The 24564-nt window shown below is 47.4% G+C and overlaps 1 protein-coding gene across 3 annotated transcripts in view; it reads left to right on the plus strand.

The window, feature by feature from the left end:
• The window catches only part of SETD3 (SET domain containing 3, actin N3(tau)-histidine methyltransferase), a 68325-nt gene that overhangs the window by 12182 nt on the left and 31579 nt on the right, over positions 1–24564 (plus strand). For 2 of the 3 annotated variants that reach the window (XM_074365050.1, XM_074365052.1), the window contains exons 2-7: positions 513–622; positions 2430–2522; positions 5880–6028; positions 7197–7259; positions 8013–8085; positions 8377–8633. In XM_074365050.1, the coding sequence (XP_074221151.1) occupies positions 520–622; positions 2430–2522; positions 5880–6028; positions 7197–7259; positions 8013–8085; positions 8377–8633 (738 nt within the window). In that variant the 5' untranslated portion in view covers positions 513–519. The remainder of the gene's footprint in view (positions 1–512; positions 623–2429; positions 2523–5879; positions 6029–7196; positions 7260–8012; positions 8086–8376; positions 8634–24564) is intronic. The other variant, XM_074365051.1, reaches the window with a different exon arrangement.

Raw genomic sequence — 24564 nt, forward strand, 5'->3', positions numbered from 1 at the left:
GATTAGCTTTCTGATGTTTCTTTGGTTTTGAAAATGTCTGCACCATTTGTGCAGAGAGTCTGACCTGTTGCTTACAGCTTAGTGGGAAATTATTCTTTTAAAGCAAAGTGGGGAGGAATATATAGGTTTTTGTGGCCGTGTGATAGTTTGTGATACATGAGTGTAGACTTAAGCTTCATCTCTGTAGTATCACAGAATACACATTTTGGGATATATAATAAAATCTGTGTAATTTGAAAAAAAAAAGTCTAGAGTAAAACTTGCTTCTACTATAGTTTTTCTACACGAAAAAGAATGAACTTTTCTTCCAGATTTTCTTCCCCACTTGAGAGCCTCGAAATACTAGTTTTTGTTACATACTGCTTTTTCTGGAAGGAAACTTCAGAAAGTGGCACACGTGAGGTAAAATCTTAGCATCTCAAGGCTGAGACCCGGCCGTGCCCCATTTTATGACTCGATTGTGTTCTTTGGAAACATAATGCTTTTCTGTCTTTTCCTTCTCTTCTCTGTAGTCAGAAGATGGGTAAGAAGAGTCGAGTGAAAACACAAAAATCAGGCACTGGTGCTACAGCAAGCGTGTCACCGAAGGAAACCTTGAACCTGACCAGTGAGCTGCTGCAGAGTAAGTCCCGTGCTCGGCCTTCCTGCCGCTTCGTGGGCCGTGTGGGTCTCACCCCTCGGCACCCCTGTACTGCATGGGAGTCCCTGGTCCGGGGAGCAGGGCATGAAACAGCCTTGTGTTCAGATCCCAGCCGCTTCACGTGGGACCTGGCACGTGACAGAGCTTCCCTGGCCTGCAGTCTCCCCACCCGTGAGATGGAGATGCGGTACCTGATGGTACCGAGTCACAGTCCATGAGGCTGGGACGAAGTAATGAACGCAGGGCTTCTATAGCACAGCTGCCCAGACCACGGCCGTCCCTGGGTACTGGTGGGCGAGGCCACACTCCTCTGCTCTCATACTGTGGCCTCAGACAAATTCCTTAACTCCTAAATAGACTGTCTTGGGAGCACTTGGGGACCATGTGATCTATGGCATGTGAAGGTGCGTCAGGGGCTGTGAACCCCGGGGTGAGCACAGCCTCTCAGAGAGCAAACCTTGGGAACTGGACTCCCTCACCTTTACTTTCAGCAGTTCAGTAATAGTTTTCCAGTTTCACGTGTTGAACTTACCAGTTCTTGGTTCTGGGAAATTAAATATTAAGTGCCTCTACTTGCTTTAGCAAGTTCATCTAAACTGGTAACTTCTCTTTTTAACTGTGAATTTAAGTTGGCGCTCCATAGGTTTCAAATTGAGCTGTGGTCACTCTCTTAACTCACTACGTTTATCTCCTTTCCTTTGCCCCTTATGTTTAGATTATGTGACAAAGAAAAATGTAGCTTTCTGTCCCTACCAGAAGCAGGCAGCAACCACGTCAGGGTTATGTCCCTCCCTGAGCACTCCCGTTGTCCCATGTGGTGTCCCTACCTGTCCCTCATGCGGGTCAGCATGGCCCCACAAAGCGCGGACGGACCTCCCCCTCCCCACTGGCCTCCCCGCTAGACTATAGGTGGCCTCAGGGCCGGCTCACTTGTGTTCTAGGGCCCAAGTCAGTATTTGTTGATGGAAGAATAAAGTAAGACTGGTTAACCTCAATAGTTAGGACTTACCACGTGACTAGTTATTGTTAATTACTTACTGTATCTTCTCTTTTCCTTGGAGGCCAAGAGTTTGGCGGGAATGTGGGATGGGAGCTCTCTCTTTAAACTGATACAACTGTTTAAAAAGGTCAAGGCCGTGGACAGCTGGGTGGCCAGTATGCAGCCTTCCACAGCGACAGGCCCCGGCCTGGGGGTTGTCCCTTGGTTCTGGCCCTACAGTGGAAGCTTCGCTTCTTTTTCAGCTGTAACTGTGCCGTCTCTTTCTGTAACTCCCCCAGGGTGCTTATTATAGGGACTTGCACATGGATGCAGAATGTTTGTTGACTCATTGTCCTTATGTCCAATTTAACTGGTTTCCTTAGGGAGCCATTGTTACAGGGTTTAACTAAAAATAAATGTTGATTTTTAATACATCTTCTTTTTGCCATCCACCAGTTTTCAGGAAAATGTTTTTCATTTTAGTTTAGCTTTTTGGGCTTCCTGTTCGTAAGTATATTCTGAGGAAGACTAATCCGAGCAGTGGCAATAAGGTAGCTGCAAGGTAGGCGCTCACACCCGTGTCCGGGGTCACAGTTTAGTAAGAGGCCTTAGAATGGTGTCACAGGGTTTTCCTGCTTTAAAAAGCAGAGCTGGTTTACACTTCTCACACCTATTGTCATGGCTGTCCTATCTTTGTCCTTTAAAAATAAACCAGCAGCAACAACAAAACCCAGATTCCGTGTCTTCTGAAGACTGACAGGTTGAGTCGAAAGAAAGAAATGTTTGAGTGCCTTGGTTTTTGTGTTACAGAGTGCAGTAGTCCTGCCCCGGGCCCGGGGAAAGAATGGGAAGAGTACGTGCAGATCCGGTCTCTAGTTGAAAAAATACGAAAAAAACAAAAAGGTAAAGTTTCTAGAATGATCATCATGTTTTCTTAATATCATGTGGAGACCTGGCATAAGGCCGAAGGGCTATGAGAGCAAAAGTCTCAGCATCCAGCCCAGGCCCCAGTGCCTGTCTGAAAGGTTGTAGAAAGGGCTTCTGGGCTGGGAGAGAGACCTCTTTGGGAAACCACCAGGATCTTTCCCATTTCGGAGATGCTGTCACTGCTTGGAAGGGGTAGAAATGTTGAGCTTTAGCAGGGAAAATGTTTGGATCTGGGGACTAAGATGGCACAACTTTCATTTACTTTCATTTTCTGAAATATGTGTTTAAACATTTTTCAGACTATGTTTCCTTTAGGGTTTGAGGTCAGTACATAGTTCTGTGGCTCAACACACAAGTATATACTGATTGATTAATATCTTGTCAGGATTTACGACGGACTCAATTGTATCTTTTTTCTTTCTTTTACTATTTTTGGTTTTTTTCGGGGGGTGGTAATTAGGTTTGTTTGTTTGTTTATGTATTTATGTATTTATTTAACGGGGGTACTAGGAATTGAACCCAGGACTTCGTGCACGCCAGACATGTGCTCTATCACTGAGCTATACCCTCCCACATCAGATGTATCTTGATTAGAGAAGAGACATAGTTATATTTCCCGAGATGTGTTTTTCCAGGGTGTATTCAAGTAGACATCTTAATGATTCTCAGCCAAGTTGGCAATGGGGCCAAGTGTCAATTCGGAAAAGCTTATTCAATACACCTATTGTTTTTGTTCTGTAAAGCACAAAAAGTGGATCTGTATGCAGGCCACACGGAAGCGGGAAGGAGAAGACGGAGTAAAGAGCCTGTGTTCAAAAGGCTGCGAAGTGCTCGTTAGGCTCCCTTTTCACTTCCTGCCACGGGAGTGAGTGGGAAGAGGGCTTGTTTTTGTTTGCTCCCTCAGGTTTACTGCTCTCCCATACGTATCTGCAAACGTGCAGCCTTTGGCTTGGATGGTCTCAAACCCTAAACGGTGACTGGTTCTTGTATAACGTGTTGTCTGCATGAAGTGGTGGGCTGTGCTAATCCTGGCTCACCACACCGGGAGCCCCGACAAGCTTTTGTATATCCTGAGTTTCTGTTCTGAGTTGAGAACGTTTCCTGCAGCTGATACTGAAGTTAGAGTGTTCATTAGTTCTCGGTGGGTGAAGAGTAAATCCTGTCTCAGACTATCCCTAACAAGATCAGTTTTCTCCGTTTGGCAGGGACCTTTGCACGTCTAGCCGGGTGCGACCCCGTGCCAGGCCCTCCCGCTTGGCGTGGCCTCAGGCTCCGTGCCTGGGCTCCGTGCCCGTTGCCTCCTATTGATGAAGTTCCTGTTCCTCCTCTTTAGTCTTCAAAAAATTAATGATTTTTTGTGTGCATGGTTTTTCACCTTTTTGAATATTTCAAACATGCTGAAAAGTCCAGAAAATAACCTCCAAGCATCTGCTACCCAACTGAGTATGTGTCATTCTTGTCAGTTCAAGTTCTCCTTTCCTTCCCTCCCACCTGCTGGTCCGATCTCTTTCCCTCCCTCTGTGCTTTGATTGGTTTTTATATTTGATTTTAAGAAATAAGAGGTTTCAGTACACCAGAAATTGACACATTGTAAACTGACCATACTTCAATAAAATATATATATATACAAAAAAAAAAAAAAAAAGAAAAGAAAAAAGGAATAAGGGGTTTCAGAGATAGCTGTAGCCCCACACTTCCACCCATTCCCTCCCCTCCCCTCGCGGGCCTTGTCTTTACTGTGAGTGTGTTTCTACTTCATGTACAACCCCATACAAATATATGGTAGGAATTGACGTTTTAACAGTTTACAGAAATGGTATCATACTGTTGGATTTTTTAAAAAATAACGTGCAGTTTTATGTTTTATTTATCGTGATACATGTTGATCCAGCACACTCAAAAAGTTGCTGGGCAGAGTCCTATTGCAGAGCTCTTCAGTTTTGTGCCCTTAGAATCAGGGTCTGTGTCCCTTCTTACACACGGCCCCTTGTGCATGTCTGTGAGCTACTGATTTTTGTTTTCATGGGAATTTCATTAAAGAAAATGTGCAGGAGGATAGGGGAGTGCTTGGCATGCACAAGGTCCTGGGTTCAATCCCCAGTGCCTCTGTTAAGAGAGGAAAAAGAAAGAAAGAAAAAATGTGCATGTGAGAGGTGGCAGGTTGCTCTAGAAATCTGCAGTGGGCATGAAGGCTTCCCCCATCCCAGCAGACCCCAGTGTTACCTAACAGAGCCAATGTTCCTATGACTTAGGATCAGTTAACTATTTCTCTGTAGCTGACAGGGAGTTTAGGATTGTAATTGCCTTTCCTGTCACTTGTTAAGACATGTACTGTGATTTTCTGGTAGTCAGTTTTAATTTTTTCAAGATTAGAATCTTATTACTATTTCCTGCTAGTTAGTTCCAGTGGCCTGTTATTTATTTTCTTTTTTTTCCAGGTTATGTATATTTTCCTTTTATATATATATGTATTTTTGATTGAAGTAGAGTTGATTTACAGTGTTGTATTAGTTTCTGGTGTACAGCATAGTGATTCAGTTATACATTTACATATATATTCTTTTTTAGGTTAGTATATACATTTATAAATATCCTTTATAGGTTATTACAAGCCATTCAATATAGTTCCCTGTGCTATACAGTAGGACCTTGTTGTTTGTTTTATATATAGTAGTTTGTTATCTGCAAATCCGAAACTCCAAATTTATTTTTCCCCCACTTTCCCCTTTGGTAACCATAAGTTTGTTTTCTATGTCTATGAGTCTGTTTCTGTTTTTAAATAAGTTCATTTGTGTCATTTTATTTTTATTTATGTATTTATTTATTAAACTTTTTTTTGAGTTATAGTCATTTTACAATGTTGTGTCAAATTCCAGTGTAGAGCACAGTTTTTCAGTTATACGTGGTAAGTGCATTTGTGTCATTTTAAATTTTATTTATTTATTTGTTTGTTTGTTTATTTCCCCCTCTTAACAGAGGCACTCAGGATTGAACCCAGGACCTCATGTGTGCCAAGCATGTGCTCTACCACTGAGCTATACCCTCTACCCTGTGTCATTTTTTTAGATTCCACATATAAGTGATACCAGATGGTATTGGTCTTTCTCTGTCTGACTTACTTCACTTAGTATGATAATCTCTAGGTCCATCTATGTTGCTGCAAATGGCATTATTTCATTCTTTTTATGGCTGAGTAGTATTCCATTGTATAAATATACCACATCTTCTTTATCCAGTCATTTGTCGATGCTTCCTTTTTTAATTTTCTAGAGCAGCGTGAATGATATATGTCCTAAAAGTAGCTCTTGTTTTCTAAAATATGGATTGATTCAGGTCTGTCTGTTACTTTTGATGGAAAAAGAGAAGATTACTTTCCTGATCTAATGAAATGGGCCTCTGAAAATGGAGCCTCTGTCGAGGGTTTTGAAATGGTTAACTTCAAAGAAGAGGGCTTTGGATTGAGAGCAACAAGAGATATCAAGGTGAGTTGATAGGTAAGCTGTCGGTCTGGGAGCGTTGGACACCGTGTGGCATAGAGGACACAGGACCTGGTGGCAGATGCTGGGGGCCGGCTCTGAGCCTGTGGGCACCTCGGCAGCATGCAGCCCTCGCTCCCTCTCCCTGCCCAGCAGTCTCCCAGCTGACCACGTGGGTCCGGAGGAGCCTCCGTCTGGTGTTCTAGGTGGCCCCCGCCAGCTTGTCCTCTTGGAACCGTGCTGTTAACCAGTGAGTGGGGCAAGTCAGGTCACATTTCTGAGCCTTGGTTAGGAGACCGTAGATCATGCCTCGCAGGTTTTGAGATTTGAATGAAGAGAAGGATGTGGGCTCAGGTGTTTTGGGGGAGAGCACATAGGCCCTTGTGATAGACTGGCTGTGATAGGCAGGGTTGAGGATGTGGACCAGTTTTCTGTAAAGAATAACTGAGTGGCTGGAGGTACCACTTACTGAGATGGCAACAGCAGAGGTGATGGGAGAGGAGAGGAGAAACAGCCACGTGCTAAGGGACAGGTGCTTTTTCTCCACTCTTGGTCCTTCCTTCCAGATGAAGGGAGCAGCAGTCTCTTGATCTCCTCGGCCTCTCCCAGAGAGGAGGTGTGACAGTGTTTCATGGTTTTGGAAGAAGGAACTGGACTTAATCCTTTTCTCTGTGTGTGCCGGTTGCCACATGCATTCATTCCCTGTGCTCGCTCCACCTTGAGAGTTTTACAGGGCAGGCCGCACGTGGGGAGGCCTGTGGGGCTCCAGTCCTGCCTGTAACTAGGTGGGGGAGCCTGTCTAATTCTGGGATTCGGGAGGTGATATTTTGGGTGACCATCTGTTGTATTCTTGTGTCTCTTCAGTTGGTTTAGTTGGGGTGGAGGAAATGGATGTTATTTATTTGGGTCCCTTCAAACCTCCAGCAACAGTTTTGGTCAAGTTGTAGTTTACCTTTCAGTGACGCATTGATAAGCCATACACTGGTTTATTAGATAGCTGTTAAAAGCAAGTACCTGGCTTATACACCAGGCTTCCCCCCAAACCAGAGTCTCCTCCTTCATGATGCTTATAATCTATAGTAAGAGACAAGGCCCATGTAAAAATAATTTAAATAGTAGACATTGGTAGAAGGCAAGAGTAAACGAGATGTCACACGTTGTTCTCTTGTGTCAGACGAGAGGCATCGCCAGTGCGGACGCCACCCGGACTGTCACAGCTGTGGACTGTCTTCACTCTGTGCGTGGTTTTAAGTTTTTAAAGCTCAATTTTAAAGCATAATTGAGATACAAAACTGCACACATTAATGTGTACACTTTGATGAGTTTGGACACGTGCAGATGCCTATGATACCATCACCATAATCAAAGTACTGCTGTTCAGTGCGTGCTTTAAGCAGACAGATACACATACAGGGATTCCTGAAAAGAAACATCTTGTGTTGCCAAAATAATGTGATTAATACGTTGGGGAAAAATTTGTAATTAAAATACGGCTTGTGGGCTTATGTGCTTTCGCTGGTAAACACGCACTTTGAGGTCAAACAGGTAGTGGAAGGAGTGTTCCTCTAGCTTCCAGCACTCAACAGCAGTTCACGCTGGCAGACCAGGGGTTTTGTTGGAGGTAGAATTTTGTTGTGTTTTGTTTTTAGGGCTTAATAAAAGTACAACAAAGAATAAATAAACAGCTTTGCACTCTATCCCAAATTGTTATATTTGCTCCAAATTTAAGTGGAAAGTCCCTTTTTGGATTTTCTTCTTGGTATATATAGTTTTTCTTTGGAAACAGGATTTGAAACCATGCCTCTGCTCATTTAACTGTAACATAAATGTTTACATTGAAAATATATTTGATGGTTAGAAATGAAGTCCTAATAGGCAGGCCTTAAGTTGTATTTCATTGTGATTAGGTTTCTGACCAAACATACAGTTGGATTGAAAATTGTAACATGTTTTGAAGATTCTCCTATTTTCTCATTTTTTTTTCTCCTAGGCAGAAGAATTATTTTTATGGGTTCCACGAAAATTACTAATGACTGTTGAATCTGCTAAAAATTCAGTGTTGGGTGAGAATAATTTCTGTTTGTTCAAAGCAAAGCAAAAATGATAAAATATTAAAAATTTCATTTTGTGGCGCTAAGGGCTGTATTTGGTTGTTTTCTCAACTAGTGAAATATTCCCATGAAGTGTTTTCCATGCTTGTAATCTGACATAGTAGAATGTCAAAAGAAAGGGACACCTGGCTTTAAATGTTATAAGACTTTTGAGGTATTCCTGTAACTTTAATATACAATTTGAACGAACACTGTGTAGAGTGGTCTGTGGAACTCATGCCGTTAACTTCTGGGTTAATTCAGGGCCCTTGTATTCTCAAGACCGGATTCTTCAAGCCATGGGCAACATCACACTGGCCTTTCATCTGCTGTGCGAGCGAGCCGACCCTAACTCCTTCTGGCAGCCCTACATTCAGACCCTCCCCAACGAATACGACACCCCGCTCTACTTCGAGGAGGACGAGGTCCGCTGCCTTCAGTCCACGCAGGCCATCCACGACGTGCTCAGCCAGTACAAGAACACAGCTCGGCAGTACGCCTACTTCTACAAGGTCATCCAGGTGAGCCGCTGTGCACGACTGCCAGCATGTGGGACAGGGTGGGGAGGAAGGGGTGCTGGTCGCCTAAATGTGCCGCTTGAACACGTTGCTTTTTAAGTTAAAAGACATCTAGTCTGCTGTGCCTGTTTTAACAGACACACCACTGAAATATGGTTTGAGTCTGTCTGACTTCCTCAGGGTCCAGTGGTAGTGTAAGCAGCACTGGTTCCTAAGTTACGAAAGTCACTACATTTTTCTGAGAACAAAAGGTTACCGTGGAATTTTGGAAGCTATACCGTCTAGTACAAAGGATACTCCATGTGTAAATTTTCCAGGAAAATGAAAGTCTTTTTGTGGGTTCTTCATATATATATATTACTATACATATATGTCAGTTTTACTACAAATATATAGTAAAATTGACAATTTGTGGTTTTCAAAATGTGCTGTGTATTATATTAATTTTAATTAGTTCTGAGTGAAAGTGTCCATAGGAAGCTCTACGAGGCTGTGAACGTTTGAATTTCTCTTGATGACTCCCTTCTGTGTGTGGGCAGTTCAGCCAGCCTTCTCTGTCCTTCCCAGTTAACAGCACTGACATGGCCGAGGGCCAGTGTCACGGGTCCCTCCAGCGCAGAGCGGGGAGTGTCTCAGCCTCCTGACTCTCTCATTTGCCCATGAATCAGCTCCTGGGCTGCTGTGCCTGAGATGTGGCGAGAGGGAAAATGAGCTGCTCCCTTTCCCTTTTCTTTGGGCAATTTGGCAACCTGAATTGAGCTTGATTTGGTTGTTCCTCAGATGGTCTGTCTCTGCTGTGTCATATTGGCAAGAAATGGTAATCTCATTTCATTGCTACAGGAAATAATGGGTTTGTATGTGTGTGTGCCCGTCATATAACTTTACAGCATGTTTAGTGCACAAGAATATTACACCCAAAATTGTATCCTTCCCTATATCAAATACTTCAAATATATTTTAAAAAGATATGACACTTGTCTTCAAGTAGAAATCACTGTTTTCCTAAATATTAAACTTCAGAAATTCAAGAATTATCATACAGTATGTATATAGCATTTATTTCAAGTTTGCTTGATTAAAAAAAATATTAATGGGGCCAAACCACAACTTTGATTATTCAGTTAGTCTGCACCTCCCATCCTGCAGTCTAATGTGGCTCTTCGTGACCTGACAGGGTTGTGCCTTTATTCCTCATTCTTCATCCTGTATCTTCAGTGATTAAAAGTGAAGCTGACCTGAGCAGGTCTAAGCCTTTGTCATTTCCATTGTTAGGCAACAAATTGGAAACCAGCTCTTTTCACAAATGTGTTACTCAAATCGGGGCTGTTAGGTGGCAGCTGCCAGCAGCCTGTCCTGAGAAGTATCGTCTCTGTGGTCAGGTCGAGGATTCTGGATTGGTGCTGAGTCTCCTGACAGCTGTCTTGGCGTGAACAATCTTTGGATTTTTATACACTCACTGGTCTGTTTATTTCAGTATTAACGAAGTAGTTTTGCAGTTTTGCTTCAAGGTTCAGTGAGATTGTCAATGACTGTGAGTCACTGAAATACTCTCTTTGTTCAGATGGAACCGTTTTATGTTATTCTTATGCCAGATCTCCTAATAACCCCCTGAAATAAACCCCTTTAGATGATGCTAAGGTGGCTGAATTATACCACAGTCTAGGTAGCAAATAGTATTAGTGTGAACATCTCAGGAACTAAGGAACCTCCTAGAAATAAACTTTTTCTAAGAATAATACAATTGCCATTTGACTAACCAGAACAATTTGCATAACTTATAATGGATACAAATATCCTTCAAAAAAAAAAAAACCACAGTCTTAAAGCATTAATGGATCTATCCATTATTCCCTTTTACTCATTTATTATTCCTTTTTTATTGAGAAATTTAATTAATAACTGTGAAACAAGGTATAGCCACATGCAAAATTCCCAATCAGATGCTGTCTTTTTGCATAATTAAGCCAATCTTGAGTATTTGAAAATAATGGTCATGACTTTTAAAATGGGTGAAGGGGGTTAAAAGGTAAAAAGAAAAAAACAGGTGCAGAATCAGAACTTTCCTACTCAAAGACTTCTGTCGGCCAAGGATGGCGAAGAGTATTCCTGCAAGACTAGGGACTGGAGCCAAGTGGCCCGTCACAAACTCAAAATTGCTTTGAAATCTCTTGCTTTTCTTACTTTCGGGTTTTGGTCTTGCGTTTTTAAGTATTAAAAAATTCATGCAGTTGTAAACGTTTGCTGTAGTTTGAAAATCGTGTGAAATGACTCACCATCAAGTCAGGCTGGCATTGCAGGGAAGCAGCTTGGCTTCTCCCGTGGCCCTATGTGCCGCTGGGTGTCGCCGGGAACCCAGTTCCAGCGGGGGAAGCTCGGCTTCCGCAGAGTCAATGCCATTAGCCCCAGGATGCGGTCAATCTAGGGGCGGTTCTTTTTCAGAAAAAGGAAATGTGACAGTCAATTAACATTAGTGAAAATAGGCAGCAGAAGGGATGATTACTAATTGAAAATACATCAGAATGAGCTTTTGCAGAAAATTTCTTGATCAGTGATTTGAGAGCCTGTTGGAACAGGAGCTCCAGGCAGCCCAGGAGGAGCCATGCTGCTGTGACAACCAGGAGGGTGTAGGCTGTGGAGTAGAAAGTTTTTGCATAAGGATTCATGACAAAGAAAAACAGATTTAAACAAAAATTATTGTTTAAATATCATATTCTGAATCTAGCTGTGTTTCTAGTCCCAGAATGTTCTCCTTGCTTATAGAAGTCTTCAGTAACAGTGCAGAGTAAACATGAACGTTAACATTACACTGCTGTTATTTTGTAAGCCTCCTGTTTTCTCACCTCAGTACCAGACCGTGCATCTTCCTCACGTGTGTCCCGGCTCAGATCCTGGGCGTTCGCTCCTTTTTACTACATGGATCACATCATCAGTGCACTGTCACTCGGGGGAGTGAGCAGGATTACAGCAGTTCATATTTAACATTTTCAGTTTGGTGACCTGCCCTTGGTTTGACCTTCCCTCCCGTCCCCTCCCCTCCCTTTCCCTTTTCATATCTCTTAACCTTTTTCAGGGTCATAGGAACCATCTTTCCAGAGAAAGCTGTACCTGTGGGCTATATCACAAACCCTAGCATACCATGTTGGGACCCAAATCCCAGAACCTGATTTGCAATTTTTCATTATTACTTCCAATTTAAAGTCATTTTCCTAGGGCCTGTACCGAGCTCTGCATCTGAACTGAAACTCATTCTTTTTCTTGTGAGCTGACCGCTCATTTGAAGGGCTGCCAGCCACAGCTCCAGCCACTGTCTCCTGATGCACCAGTAGTGTGACAGCAAACATGACTGAGTCCGTGTGTCCGGTGGCGGTCCCCAGCCCCTGGGAGAGGGACGCAGAAGCGGCGGCAGCCGGTGCAGCCTTGCACACTGCTCCGGGCTTGAGGGTGTTTGTTCTAGAGGAGCGGTAGCGCCAGTACTAACCTAGTAGTTCTAAGTTCCTGCAGGTGGCTTTCTCTGCATTGTGCTATTTATTTTATTTTTTCTCTCCCTCTCTTTGGTTGTTGTTGCCTAAAAACTAGAAGAAGAATTTCCTGTGCTCTCTCGTCCCAGCGTGTCTTCTTGGGCAACGGCTTTTTAGTGTGTGGCCTTGTTAGTTCAGGTTACTTTGTCTTTACCGTGTTTCACAGAGTTGCTTTAGAAGTTTTTCCAGGCCTCTGCTTGTCCTCATCTGTGCAGTGTGGCTCTGGCTTTATGATTCTTTAAGGTTTTTACATTACATCTACATTGTAATCTCCTTGAGCTGTGCAGAATACAGTGTGTCCTTTAGGCGTTCAACAGGTGATAGAATGTAACCAGAAGCCTCAGACTCCAGGAATGCTGCGCGCTACCTTGCACTGAGATCTAACACCTGCTGGTGAAACGTTCCGCTGCAGCTTAATGGTAGAGAAATGTCAGCACCCCAGCTCAGGAAGCTAAATTTAGACATTGTGGCTCAGCCACATGCTGGAAAAGGCTTGTGTGGATTGAGAACCTGAGTGGCAGTAGAATTTCTGTCAGTTTGTGACCTGGGGGCCCGGGGAGAGGAGAGGATTGATGGTGGGGGCAGAACTTGGCCTTGAAAACAGTTGCAGAGCTTCAACCTATAAAAATACACCCAGCAGACCAGGGTGTTCCGAAGTTTGGCTCCAAGTTGGGACTTCTGCATGCGGGACTCGTTTTGTGATAGGAATCCGTGGGAAGGTGGGGCTGGGAGGGTGGGGGAGTGGGACTTGGCTTAAACCCAACTTTGAAGCAGTGCGGTTGTATGAAAGGGAAACAAATCATATCTTGACTTAATGTAGGTGAGTGACAGCCCAAATATTTCACACCCATGTCAGTGATAAAGAAGTTAATAGATCCTGTGAATGTGCGGTTTGTTTAGTGGATAATCCCATCTAGTGGGCCAGGCGGGCGATGTGGGTGCTCGCGCGTCCCAAGGCTAAGAGCTGTCCTGGGGCACGAACATTTTTCTGTGTTGCTGAGACTGAATATGATGCTCTTGTAAGTAAATTCATGTGTACGGGGTTTGACAGAATAGAGGCATAGCTCTAAAATTACTATTTTTCCTTTGATCTTATAATTTAAGTGATTTATTCTACCTAACTTGGGTGTCCTCTTTTGTGTTGATCAAATTGGAGAGGTCCAGGGGAAGGGCTGTTGACGGAGAAGCTCATTTGTGCGTCAAGTGCTGTGAATTATGTTTCAAGGCAGGTGTCCATGCAGCAGGCTTCCACTTTTCCTGCCTCCCACTGCAGGATGGAGGCAGGGGGTGTTAAGTTGGCTATCCTCCTGGAGCAGGCAACTTCTCCCACCCGGCCAGGGCTGCACTTGCTGCAAACAGGGCCCGCCACGAGGCAGAGGAAGATACCACCTTTAGCTGCTGGCATCCTGTGGTAGTTGTGGCTGGGCGGACAGCTGCTGCCCCATTTCTCGCTGTTCTGGTCTCTGATAGAGCCACCCAGGAAGAGGTGGACTGCCAGAGACGGATGTACCTGTGTTTTCCTGAAGCTCACACTTGTGTAGAGAAATCTGATCATGCACAAGGCCTTCGGGAACGCGCATCAGATTCTAGTCGAACCCCCTGGGCATTAACGTGCTTTAAAGACTCCGACAGCCCGAGGCTCGAGGGCCATGTATGTTGGCATGGACTCGGGTGGGCGCCGGTGCCTGAGTGGCATGGCAGGGCAGGGCTGTGCGTGCATTTGGGGAACATCACCTCTTCCAGCGACAGAGCTGGTGGAGAGCGGGACATGGTGGGGAGAGAATGATGCCCATTGACTTCAGGCTGTGCCGTGTTGGCCGGGCCTTACCCTGTCCTGTGAGCAGTGGTCTGTGCTGGGTGCCCCAGGGGACAGGCCTTACCGGGAGGGGGGAGTGGCTCCTGAGCGCATCGTAGGGACCTGTGGTCACTAACAGAAGATGCTGTGGGGGAACAGAGCCACCCCATCGGGGTGACTTTCCCTCCTCAGGGTTCTAGTCCTGACAGTCGTCCTGTGGGGGGGAGGCAGGCATCCACCCTTCCCATCGCAAGTGAGCAGTGGGAATGTGGGGTGGCCAGGCCAGGTCGGAGCAGGCCGGCCAGACCCCAGCCCCCCCTAACGGGGGCTGGCAGGACGCAATCTGTCTCTCCGGCTCTTTCTGGTCTTACTTTTGGGACAAAGAAATTGTCTACTTTGAAGGGCAGAGCAGTCTTATTTAAAATCTCTCTTGGCTCTTATTTCATGGAAAGCTGCGCATGGCCTTCCTGACAGCGAGGTCGTCCCCTGGGCCTGCGCAGGGCACCTGCTGAGGTTTCTTCCAGTTCCCGAAGGGGCCTGTCCGGCCTCAGTCTCACTGTGTACAGAGGTGGGAGCGGGTCCTGGAGAGGAAGCCATGGGCCGCTAGCCTTCCCCTGACGCCATGATGAAGCTGGTGGTCTTCTCTCTCTGTCTTTTTAAAATTCCTTACCAATTCGACTTTTAATCATATAAAAAATTGGAAACACTGGGACTTAGGAAAATCACTCTGGGCTTGCATATTCTCTGGAGCGTTTCCAGTGCCTCTGTGATCTTTGTTAGCGCCTCGGGCTGTCTTGCTGAGACACTGACCCATGTCCTTGCTTATTCCTGAGAGCTGACCTTGAGCATTATTAATTTGGGTTAAATGTACGTGAGTATTGTCCTTATTTAAGGCTTCTAGTCTGGTAAATTATTCATTCTAAACATGCATTTAATTTTCACCGTTTTTATAAATGCTGCAGATACATCATTTTAAAAATCTGATTTGTGTTTGTAACTTTTTGCTTGTTTTGTATAAATGTTACAGCAGTTCAAATAGATACAGACTTCACCTTGGGAATCTGGTGTTCTTTGTTTCTTCTGTTTTTTCCAGTTTTTGTTTCAGCAGCCTTTCAGCGACTCAAGCAATGAAACACTGTTCCTCTGTATTCCTGGTTCTAACTGGGGAAAACCGTCCCTCGTGTCCTGTTGGTGACATGCACTCCTTGGCGATTAGTGGAGGTCACATTTGGTGGTGTGTCTGTACCAGGGGGAGGCGTGGCCGCCCCGCGCTCTGTGTCTTCTTGTAGAAGTTTTCCAGGTACAGATTCTGGGATCTCCGGGCCGCCGTGTTGCTGGGATGCTCCTGTCTCCTGCCCTCACCTGACCCGCCGGCTCTGCTTTCTGGCAGCCTTCCTGTGAACCACAGCCTTCTTCCCCTTGCTCATTGGGTTACCTGACTCAAGGTCCTGGGCCCCTTGAGAACAACTGACTTTGGTAATCAGGGTTAGGAATGGAAGTCCAACAAAGTGATGCATGTAGATTGCCCCCATCTCTTGCTTCACACGTCATCCAGGTGTGTGTGTTGGTGGAAGCACCAGTGTGGGTGTGGCCACAGACCTCAAGGTGCAGGACCTTCCCTGCATGTCCTTAGTGGTAGGACTCGGGAAGGAAAGGAAATTAGCATTTATGGCTACGCGGACTGTGTGTCTGGCACTGTGAGAGCTTTCTCGCCTTTTATTCCAGAAACTACTGCCTTCCCGTAAGAATCTGAGGCAGGTTAACCAAGTTAGACTCAGGAGAAATTTCCCGTCCCGTGCCCAGCTTGTTGGGGGTTTGATTAGTTCCCCCGGAGCCGGCACCACCCAGCTGTGCGGGTGAGGAGTGAGGCTGTGCAGCAAGTCAGGGTTGAGGCCCAGAGCCCCGACCCTAGAGAATGTTTTTCCCACTTCCCTTGTCTGTCTCCACAGACCGTCCTCTTTACAGTTCCTTCTCCCCACCCCACCCCCTGCCCTACCAGTCCTGGGTCTTTCCCACAAGTCTGATCAATAGAACTTTTTGTGAAGATACAAGTTTAAAAACAGAAGAAGCTTAAATCTTTCTTGAAACCTGCTGTTCTTTAGTCCCGAAGGTCTGTATCCAGTGGTCACATTCCCTGTCCTCTGGGATGGGGTTTTTGGGTATTATTTTTTGTTTTGAGTGTGTGTGATAAAGCAGGACCCTGCTTCTGTGTTTTGAGGCCTCCGACAAGCACTCTTGGGGGAACCTCCTCCGAGCGGGTAGCCATGCCGGTGACCACCCGTGCTGGTTGATGCTGACGCCCAGGTTCCGCGGCTTCCCTCAGAGCTGCGCTGCGCATGCACTTTCTTATGACTGAAGAAATTATGGTTTAGGCTGCAGCTGTCCCTCAGCCGCTCTGGATCCTCCTCATCTTCCTTGGGGAGAACAGTTGCCGTGAAAGCAGGAGGAGGAGTAGAGACAGTGGAGGAAAGAGCACAGGCAGCATCAGTGATCGTATTATTAGTGTAGGATTTTTATCGCGCTAGGCCGGGGCCTCTCACAGCTGAACGCAGCCACGTGGCCGGGACGTGCCGGCCCCTACGTTTCAGAAGCACGCGGAGGAGCGAATCGAGCTGGGCCTCCGGTGAGTGAGTTACAGACCCACATCAGGGAGACGGTGAGGATGGTTGCTTGAACGGAAGGGTTGTTGAGTGAGTCTTCTCAGACTGGGGATGACGGCCCTGGGTGCTCTGTTGCCCTTGTTTTATGAGGTGCCGTCGATGAGACGTGAGCACAGGCCCAGCCCTCTGACTTCCCTGGACTTGGGAGCCCAGGGGCGGTGGGCTCCGCTGCCAGTGCTCGTACATGTTCGCCTTCTGCATTTGCACCGCATACTGACCCCTACAACTGGTGCTGGCCGACTCGCTGATTTGAGTATTTAGTGCTTCATTCTCGCCCTGGTGGGTTAGACCCAGTGGACCACATCTTTTACTGTCATAGAAGTTTTAGAGCAAATTTCTGCTGGGCCAATTATCCAAAAAAGTGCCCATGTGATGCAGTCATTTTAAAGTAGCCTTGCCCTGCTGTCCTTGTAGGATTCAGTGTCCTGGGGAAGAAGGAATGCCTCCTCCTGTGTCTGAGCTCATCCCCACTGGGTAAACTGGTCTGGCTAAGTCGGCGTCTGAGTTCCCTTATCTGCAGGAATGAGACATGGGTGCTGGCCGGCCAGGCTGCGTGGAGACGAAGAAGCTGGCTCCTCAGCGCGGCCCAGCAGACGGGTTCCAGCCCTGCGCTCCTCTGCGGGGTCTGCCTAGCCCGTCCTCTGGTCTCTGCTAGAGCACGGTCCCTGCCCAAGGTCCGAGTTTACAAGGCAGCCCTTCCTTCCCAGGTGAGCAGACTGCTTAGAGAGCCATTCCTTATATGGAGGCAAAATATGCTTTTCGGGAACCTTCATCTCATAGTTTTTTCCCCCAACTTTTAGAGCCAAAGAGTAGGTTTCGTCTTCTGCCATGAGTCCTCCTCTCTGTCTTCCCCATTTCATTCCGCAAACACCTCTCCGTGAGATGCAGCTGCTTGGAGTCAGCGGTTTACAAGGTTGATCAGAAGCTTGCATTCTGGGGTCTGTATAATTAAGTCAGTAAAAAGTGAGATTTAAGGGCACAGATTTAAAAAAAGAAAATCATGGAAGTTCAGAGAAGGAAGAGCCTTTCTGGCTGAGAAGCGGAGGAGGCCCTTTTTGTTTTCTGTCATTTTTCAGCGGGAGCAGTGGTGACTGGAGATCGCCTCGGACAGGCCCCGGCCCTCGCTGCCCCCGAGCTCGCTGTGCCCTCTTCTCCTGAAGCGCGTCAGTGTCTGTCTGCCTGCCTGCCTGACCAGGTGTTAGTGCACCGGGGTGGAGGGGCTTTATTTCATCTGCAGCGGGCAGGTGCCCAGCGCGCAGCAGGTGCCCAGGCACGATTTGCTGAGTGAATGAAGCCACCAGCCAGCAGCTGAAACAGCGGCAAACAGCATTGAAGACAGCTGGTCAGACACAGGGCGTCAGCTCGCTTCCTCCCGTCAGCAGCGAGTGAGAGCTGTGATTCCTCTTTACCCTGAAGGAGAGACCCACTGAGCCCCAGGGTGGGTGTACTGGGCTGGGTCGCAGGTTGGGACCAGTTCCCGGAGCCCGTGCTGTCCTCCCTGCCCACTCAGGGTCCAGAACTCACCCATCTGTCACTCACTCACCTGCTTAGGGCTCTTCTGGACCCTGCAGGGGCTGGGAGTGGATGTCCACTGTGTTCCTCGGCTTGATTCTCCCTCTTTGTGGGCATGTTGTTTGCTCCCTGTGTCCAGGCCGCCCTCTGCTTTTCCGTGGTCTGTCAGAGACCAGCAGCAATGACTGTGGTCACAGGTACCAGATCTTTCAATATTCAAGTCAGTTTTTTTGTTTTGTTGTATTTTTGATCTGGAGCATTTTGGACTTGTTTAAAGTGGCTGGGGGCTGGGGGGGTCCTTTCTCTCACTTCAGAGTTCACCTTCCTTCCAGTGATGACCGACACCCAGTCCATGCCACTGTCCTCCCTTCCAAAGGGTCTCTCCCCTCTTGACCCCTCCCGTCCAGCTCTGTGTGTGGAGCTACAGAGATCCTTTTTTAACATAAACTGCACTGTACCGCTGGGTCCCATGACACTTGGGATAAACTCAGAAGGTCAGGGCTGCCGAGTTGGCCCTCCTCCCCGTCTTCAGGTGCATCGCTGGTACCCCTTCCTCCGCATCCCTGCAGCCCACCCCCCCTGGCTGCAGTCAGTTCCCCGGTCTTATGCAGCCTCTCGGCCGCAGGGCTTTGCCGTCTGCTCGCTTTCTGCAGGGACTTCCCCTGGCTCTGTGAGTGGCTGCCTCCTCCTCAGTCTGTTGGTTTCAGCTCAGATGTTGAAGGCCCAGTGAGGCTTTCCCTCACCGTAAAGTAGATCTCCTTATCCTCCGAGTCAGTGTGTTAGTCAGGACTCTTCAGAGAAGCAGAACCAATGGGACGTATGCATGTATTTAAGAGGAGATTTCTTTTAAGGAATTGGCTCACACAATTTGGAGGCTGGCAAGTTCAAAATTTACAGAGTGGGCTGGAGACCCAGGAAAGAGCAGACGTTTCAGTTCACGTCTGAAGGCTGTCTGCTGCAGACTTCCCTCCTGCTTGGGGGAGGTCAATCTTTGTTCTCTTTGGGCCTTCAATTGATTGGATGAGGCCCACCCACTTTAGGGAAGATAGTCCACTTTACTCAAAGTCCACCAATTTAAATGCTCCCCTCCAATAAACACCCTCACAGAAACATCCGGAATAATGTTTGACCAACTATTTGGGCATGTGGTCTGGCCAAGCTGACGTATAAAATTCGCCATCACAGTTAGTATGCTGTTGATTTATTTCATAGCACTCGTCACTCTCTGTAATTGCTTTTTTAAAAGATTTTTGTTGAAGTGCGGTCAGTTTACAATGTTGTGTTAATTTCTGGTGTCCAGTGTGATTGCTTTTGATTTATTGATGTGTTGACTTACTGTCTGTGTCTTCCCCTGGAGTGACCTTGCTCTCCAGGTCCCAGTGTGGCCCTGCTGCCGGCACAGTGCCCAGCACACAGGTGACTCGGGCAGAGCTTGTTCAGTGGGAGCCGATTGCCCTCCAGCTCCCCACGTGTGAGTCTCATGTGGCTGGGCCCTGGTGCAAGGTGAGTGACCGAAGTCCCACCCGTCCTCCACTCCGCATGCCAAGTCCCTGCCGAGCTGCATTCACAGACTGGCAGCTTTGTCTAGTTTTCACAAAGGTCCTTGTCAAGACACTGACCTTGATGGGAGCCATGTGAATGAGGACTGTCCCAAGTCCTACAGAACATGCCGTCGCTCTGCCTAAGACTCCGTGGCCCTGGACGCCATGTGCTGGCCTTTCTTCCTCTGTCTTCTAAGATGTGAAACTTGCAGTGAGGGAAGGAGTTTCAGATCCTCTGCTTTTAGCAGACTTAATCAAGCAGCTGTACACGTGACTGGTTTATATTCTCTAGGGCTACTGTTCTTTTCTCTGTTTAAAAAAAAGATATTTTCCGAAAGATGAGGTCACGTGAAATGTACTGAGCAGCACTGTCCGCTTCTGGTTTTATTTCATTCTCACCCGGTGTTTGCGGCCAGGCTTTTAGAGGGCTCAGATCCCGAGTTCTCTGCAGGTGTACTCTGGGCCGGTTTCCATCACCTTCCCACTGGATCTCCTCCTGCTGCTGTGTTCCGTCCGCTGTGAGTCCATTCCGCCAGGGCTTCCTGATGGCCCTGGGACTTGTGTCTGCTCCAGTGACCCACTCTCCTCTGCATGTTGGTGTGTGGCCATCTGAGGCCATATCTATTCCTCCTGACCCTCTCCCTGACTGTTTCCTACTGGAAGTGACTGGCCATCTTCACCTCACATATGACTGTAGCAGAATGCCCTACAATTACTGACAGTTTAAGCCCGAGTTACAGTTTTGGAGGCTGTTACTTTCAGGCCCACCGTGTTCTTTAGTCCACCTCCAGCTTTGTCACGGGGTACAGTTTGGGTACTTTCGTCCTTTCACAGATTGATTTTATTCTTTCAGCTTAAAAGAAAAAGTGAGTTCTAAATATTAGTAATTGAAAACATAGCATGGGTATCATGTTTCTTTTTATTCACATTCAGCCTCATCAGGGAAAAAATTATAGTAGTATTCATTTACATTTTTTAAAAAGTCAAATAACTACCTATTTAAAATATCTCTGAATGCTTGCTTCTGCCCCAGTTTGGTGGTAGATGCTGTAAGAAGATAGAAAAGTAACACGAGGGCCTTGCCTTCTAGGAGGTTACAGTAGAGGCAGGAGGAAGACAGCTGGCAGGAAATGATGAAGAACAGAAGTGATGGACTGAAGCGGTGACCACTCCCTGAGCTCCGTGATGCCTGGGGTGCCAGGCGGTACCTAGGTTGGGGCCTGAAAGCCAGATCATCTGGTTGGGGAGGGAAATACCACCAGCAGAGGTATGGAGTTGGGGGCGGCAAGGTTATACCGAGGGGGAAGACAGCCTAAGCCCGGCAGAGACCACAGCCGCTGGACTTGAGGGAAGCTGTTCACAGATTTCAGCGGGACCCGCTCCCGCAAGTCAGGCATGGCCATCTCCCTGGGAGGCCTGCGCTTCTGCGGCCCAGGCCAGTGTGAGGTGAAATGGCTGCAGCCTCAGTAGTCGTATTTCATGACACCTGCCCAAGTGACTCAAACTCCCTGAGCGAGCCTCAGTTTCCCCAGTTACATCCTGTCCTCTCTCACAGCTAAGATATTGGGGGGTAAAATGTGCTCTTAAAACGTAGAACATTCTATTAATGTAATTGCCCAGAAGCTGGCTTTGAGCACCCTGCAGAGATGTGGGAAAGGAAAGTTCCTGTACTGTGTGTAAAAGGCAAGAGGATGAAACAGAAAGGCCTTTTCATGGGAGCTGGGATGGAGGGTGCGGGAAGGAGGGAGGGAGAGAGGGGATGAGGCCAAAAATGAGGCAGGAGCCGGGCATGAGGTCCTTCGGCAGGCCTTAGGATTTCTGTCCAGCGTGTGAGAGGGTGCCCAGGGGCAGAGTGATCACATTAGCCTGGGTTTGTTTACTTGCCTAAAGGAGGCCAAAGGACCAGTCAGCCTGAGGAATCTGAGAAGTGTTTAAAGGGGGAATTGACAGTATCTGGTGACTGACTGGAGCAGAAGAGTCTGGGGGAGAGTTAGTTAAGGGTGATCTTGAGGTTCCTGGAATAAAATGGTTTTAAGTTGACTTTCCTCTCCTTGTTCATAAACTGACTTTCCAGCCTTTCTCTCCCTCACCTTTATGGTGTAGAAAGGAAACTTTTGATCCTAAATTTCAAGCTTATTCGAACTTGCTTAAATCCAAGACACCAAAAGCAGTCTTGTATCTGAGTTTCTAGTCCAGACAGGTTTATTTTGTACTTTGGAATATATATTTCAAACAGAAATCTCCTGAATGCAAAAGCCAAGCCTGGAGCAAAATTTTATTGTGAAATTATAAGCTTGTGAAAGTGAAGGTTTTAATGGAAGTGCTCACCCGAGCCTCACCGTAGTGACACGCACAATAGCTCTTCAGACGAGCAGCTTTCAATTTAAATATCAGTGATTTCAAGACGGTCTCTAATGAATTTTAAAATCTTTGTGTTAGTCTCATGTTTTTTCCTTAAATGCTGTGAAGTCATTTAAAATTAATAAGCCCGTTTTTATTTGACAGCGTTTACGTGAGAAGTGCTCCCATCGGCTTGGAAGGCCTTGCTCTTGCGTGGTCTTCTCACTGGTCCAGTGCGCATTACTGGCTGTGGTTTCTGGAACCAGAAGGGCAGCGGCTTCCAACTAACGGGCCGCTGTACTTACCGGGGGCGCTGCCTGGGCGCAGCTGCTGTGTCTGAACGACGGCACTCCTTCTCCGGGAGGCGGGCGACGTGGGGGCAAGGGCGTCGTTTCAGTTAGCGCTAACGGAGCTGTGAAACAGGGCTGCCGGGAGCTGGTGACGTCTTTACCAGGGTGTGTGGCGGTCTTAGGAGTATTATTCCCAAACTGAGAAAGGTCCTCTGGAAAGGGTCAGTCTGTGTCTCTGTCTCACACACACGTACGCACACACGTAAGCGCGCACACCCCTCACAATCACAGAGAAGTCTCTGCGCCCAGGCCTTCTCTCTCCAGCAGTCACCCCGTTCATCCAGCGCCAGAGATACCCAAGGAGCCTTGTTAGGTGACGCCGTGGCTCCTGGTTTCCAGGAGCTCTCAGTCCAGCGGAAACCCAAATCCAGCCCAAGGTTGGAAGAGCAAGCGAGAGGAGCTAGCCCAGAGGTGAGGGAAGCGGCAGAAAGAGTGGGGTGTCAGGAGGAGCTTCCCAGAGGTGAGCGTGGTAACTGACCCTGGAGCAGGTCCGGAGTTTGGGGGATCGGGGCAAAGGGCGCAGCCTGGCCGCTCAGTGCAGTTCGAACATGGTGTGCGTAGGAGCGGTGGCAGGGAGGGTGGTGAGAGGCAGAGGCTGGAAAGGAGGGAACAGGATAGTGCCGGGGCCTTTGTTCAGCCCTGCCAGGTCCGGGGGTTGTCATTCCCATTTCACAGTGAAGAAATTGAGGCCCGTCTGCTGATCTGTCTGTTCCAGGACTTAAACTCATACCTGATCATTGGTACAGCAGGACTTAGAGTCATACTGAGTCTGAAGGATCTTCCCTGCCTATGGTGTCACCCTGACTTCATCTGATAACCGCGGGGGCTGGTTCCTCCCTCCTTTCATGAACGCTTACTGAGTGCCCACTGCTTGGTCATCTGATTTGTGTGTCGTCATAAGCAGTTAGAGTGTTGGAAAGAGCAGGTTTTGTACTTCAGAGTCCCACTCAGATGGAAGCCCCACAGAGGCAGGGTTGGCCCGTGTTGTTCAGGCACCAAGACCTGTGAGTGCAGGCGCGTGGCAAGAGCTCAGTAAGCAGCTACTTGACGAGAAATACAACTCCTGTCTGGGGCCAAGAGTAGGTAGTGACTGAGTTTGCAGTGTTGACACTTTGCACACAATCCTGGATTTCCTTTTGAGGGTGTGGGTAGCGCTACCTTCCTGGAGAGGCTGCTTTAGGAGTGAAAAATGCCACAGGACATAACTGTGGACCAGATCAAACTGGCATTAAGAAAAAGTCGTTCTAAGCCACCCCACTGACTGATTTTCTTTTTAACTTAAAAGGGGTGCTTAATCTCAGCAAGACACTCATCCTGGTGCCGTGAGAGTAGGAGAGTGACTGTGAATGTGGTCAGAGAGGCGGCAGGTGGCATCAGGCGTCAGGCTGTCTTACTGGGCCTGTCCCAGCGGACACCTTTGTCAGTATAGCAATGAAGGCCTCGGAGGCCTGCCGGTCAGCCTTCTGGGCAGTGAGACACCGAGGACACCGCTCTCTAGACTAGACCTGTCTTGAGTCACAGAGCCCTGTGCCACACTGGAGGACTGACGACTGGGCCTCAGAACCCTGGGTCCTGTTCTCCGACAGCAGCTCGTTCTGGGACCCTGGACCAGCCACTCATACTCTTGTGGCCTCAGTTTCCACGCTTATTATAAAAGGGCAACTGCCCTGTCTCCCCTGCAGGAGTGTGAGGGCAGGTGAGAAAGAAGGAAAGCCCTTTACAGGAATGCGTGTTTTTTTAAAAAGAAGCTACCTGCCACTTCCCCTTGGGGTCCTGCAGAGGCGAGTCTTGGGTGGGTGTGGAGTGAGCTGGGTGGCTGGGATGGGTGCTGCGGGTCAGAGAACCACGGCGTGGCTTTTACAGTCAAGGCCCTGTGGGTGCAGAGGGCGCCGGCTCAGCCCATCCTCCCCTCAGTCTGGGAGGGGATGAGACCAACGGGGAAAAACTAAATGGCGAGAAAACACTCCAATAGCAGTTTATAGCAATAGAAGGACTTGGCCAGTTGGTGGAGGATCAGTTACCACAATTCTAGGCAAAAACTAAGAGAGCTTCAGAGGCAGGAGAGATTCAGGTGACTAAGAGTTTACCACAGAAGAAGCATGCCTGCACTCTACAGGCGGCAAAGATCAATAGAGCTTCCAAACATTAAACATTATAAACTGCTTTTTTAGTAAGATTTATGTTCAGTCTCTCCAAACATTATACATGGCAAGTAGTA

This window comes from Camelus bactrianus, chromosome 6 (assembly GCF_048773025.1).
Source record: "Camelus bactrianus isolate YW-2024 breed Bactrian camel chromosome 6, ASM4877302v1, whole genome shotgun sequence".
NCBI lineage: Eukaryota > Metazoa > Chordata > Mammalia > Artiodactyla > Camelidae > Camelus > Camelus bactrianus.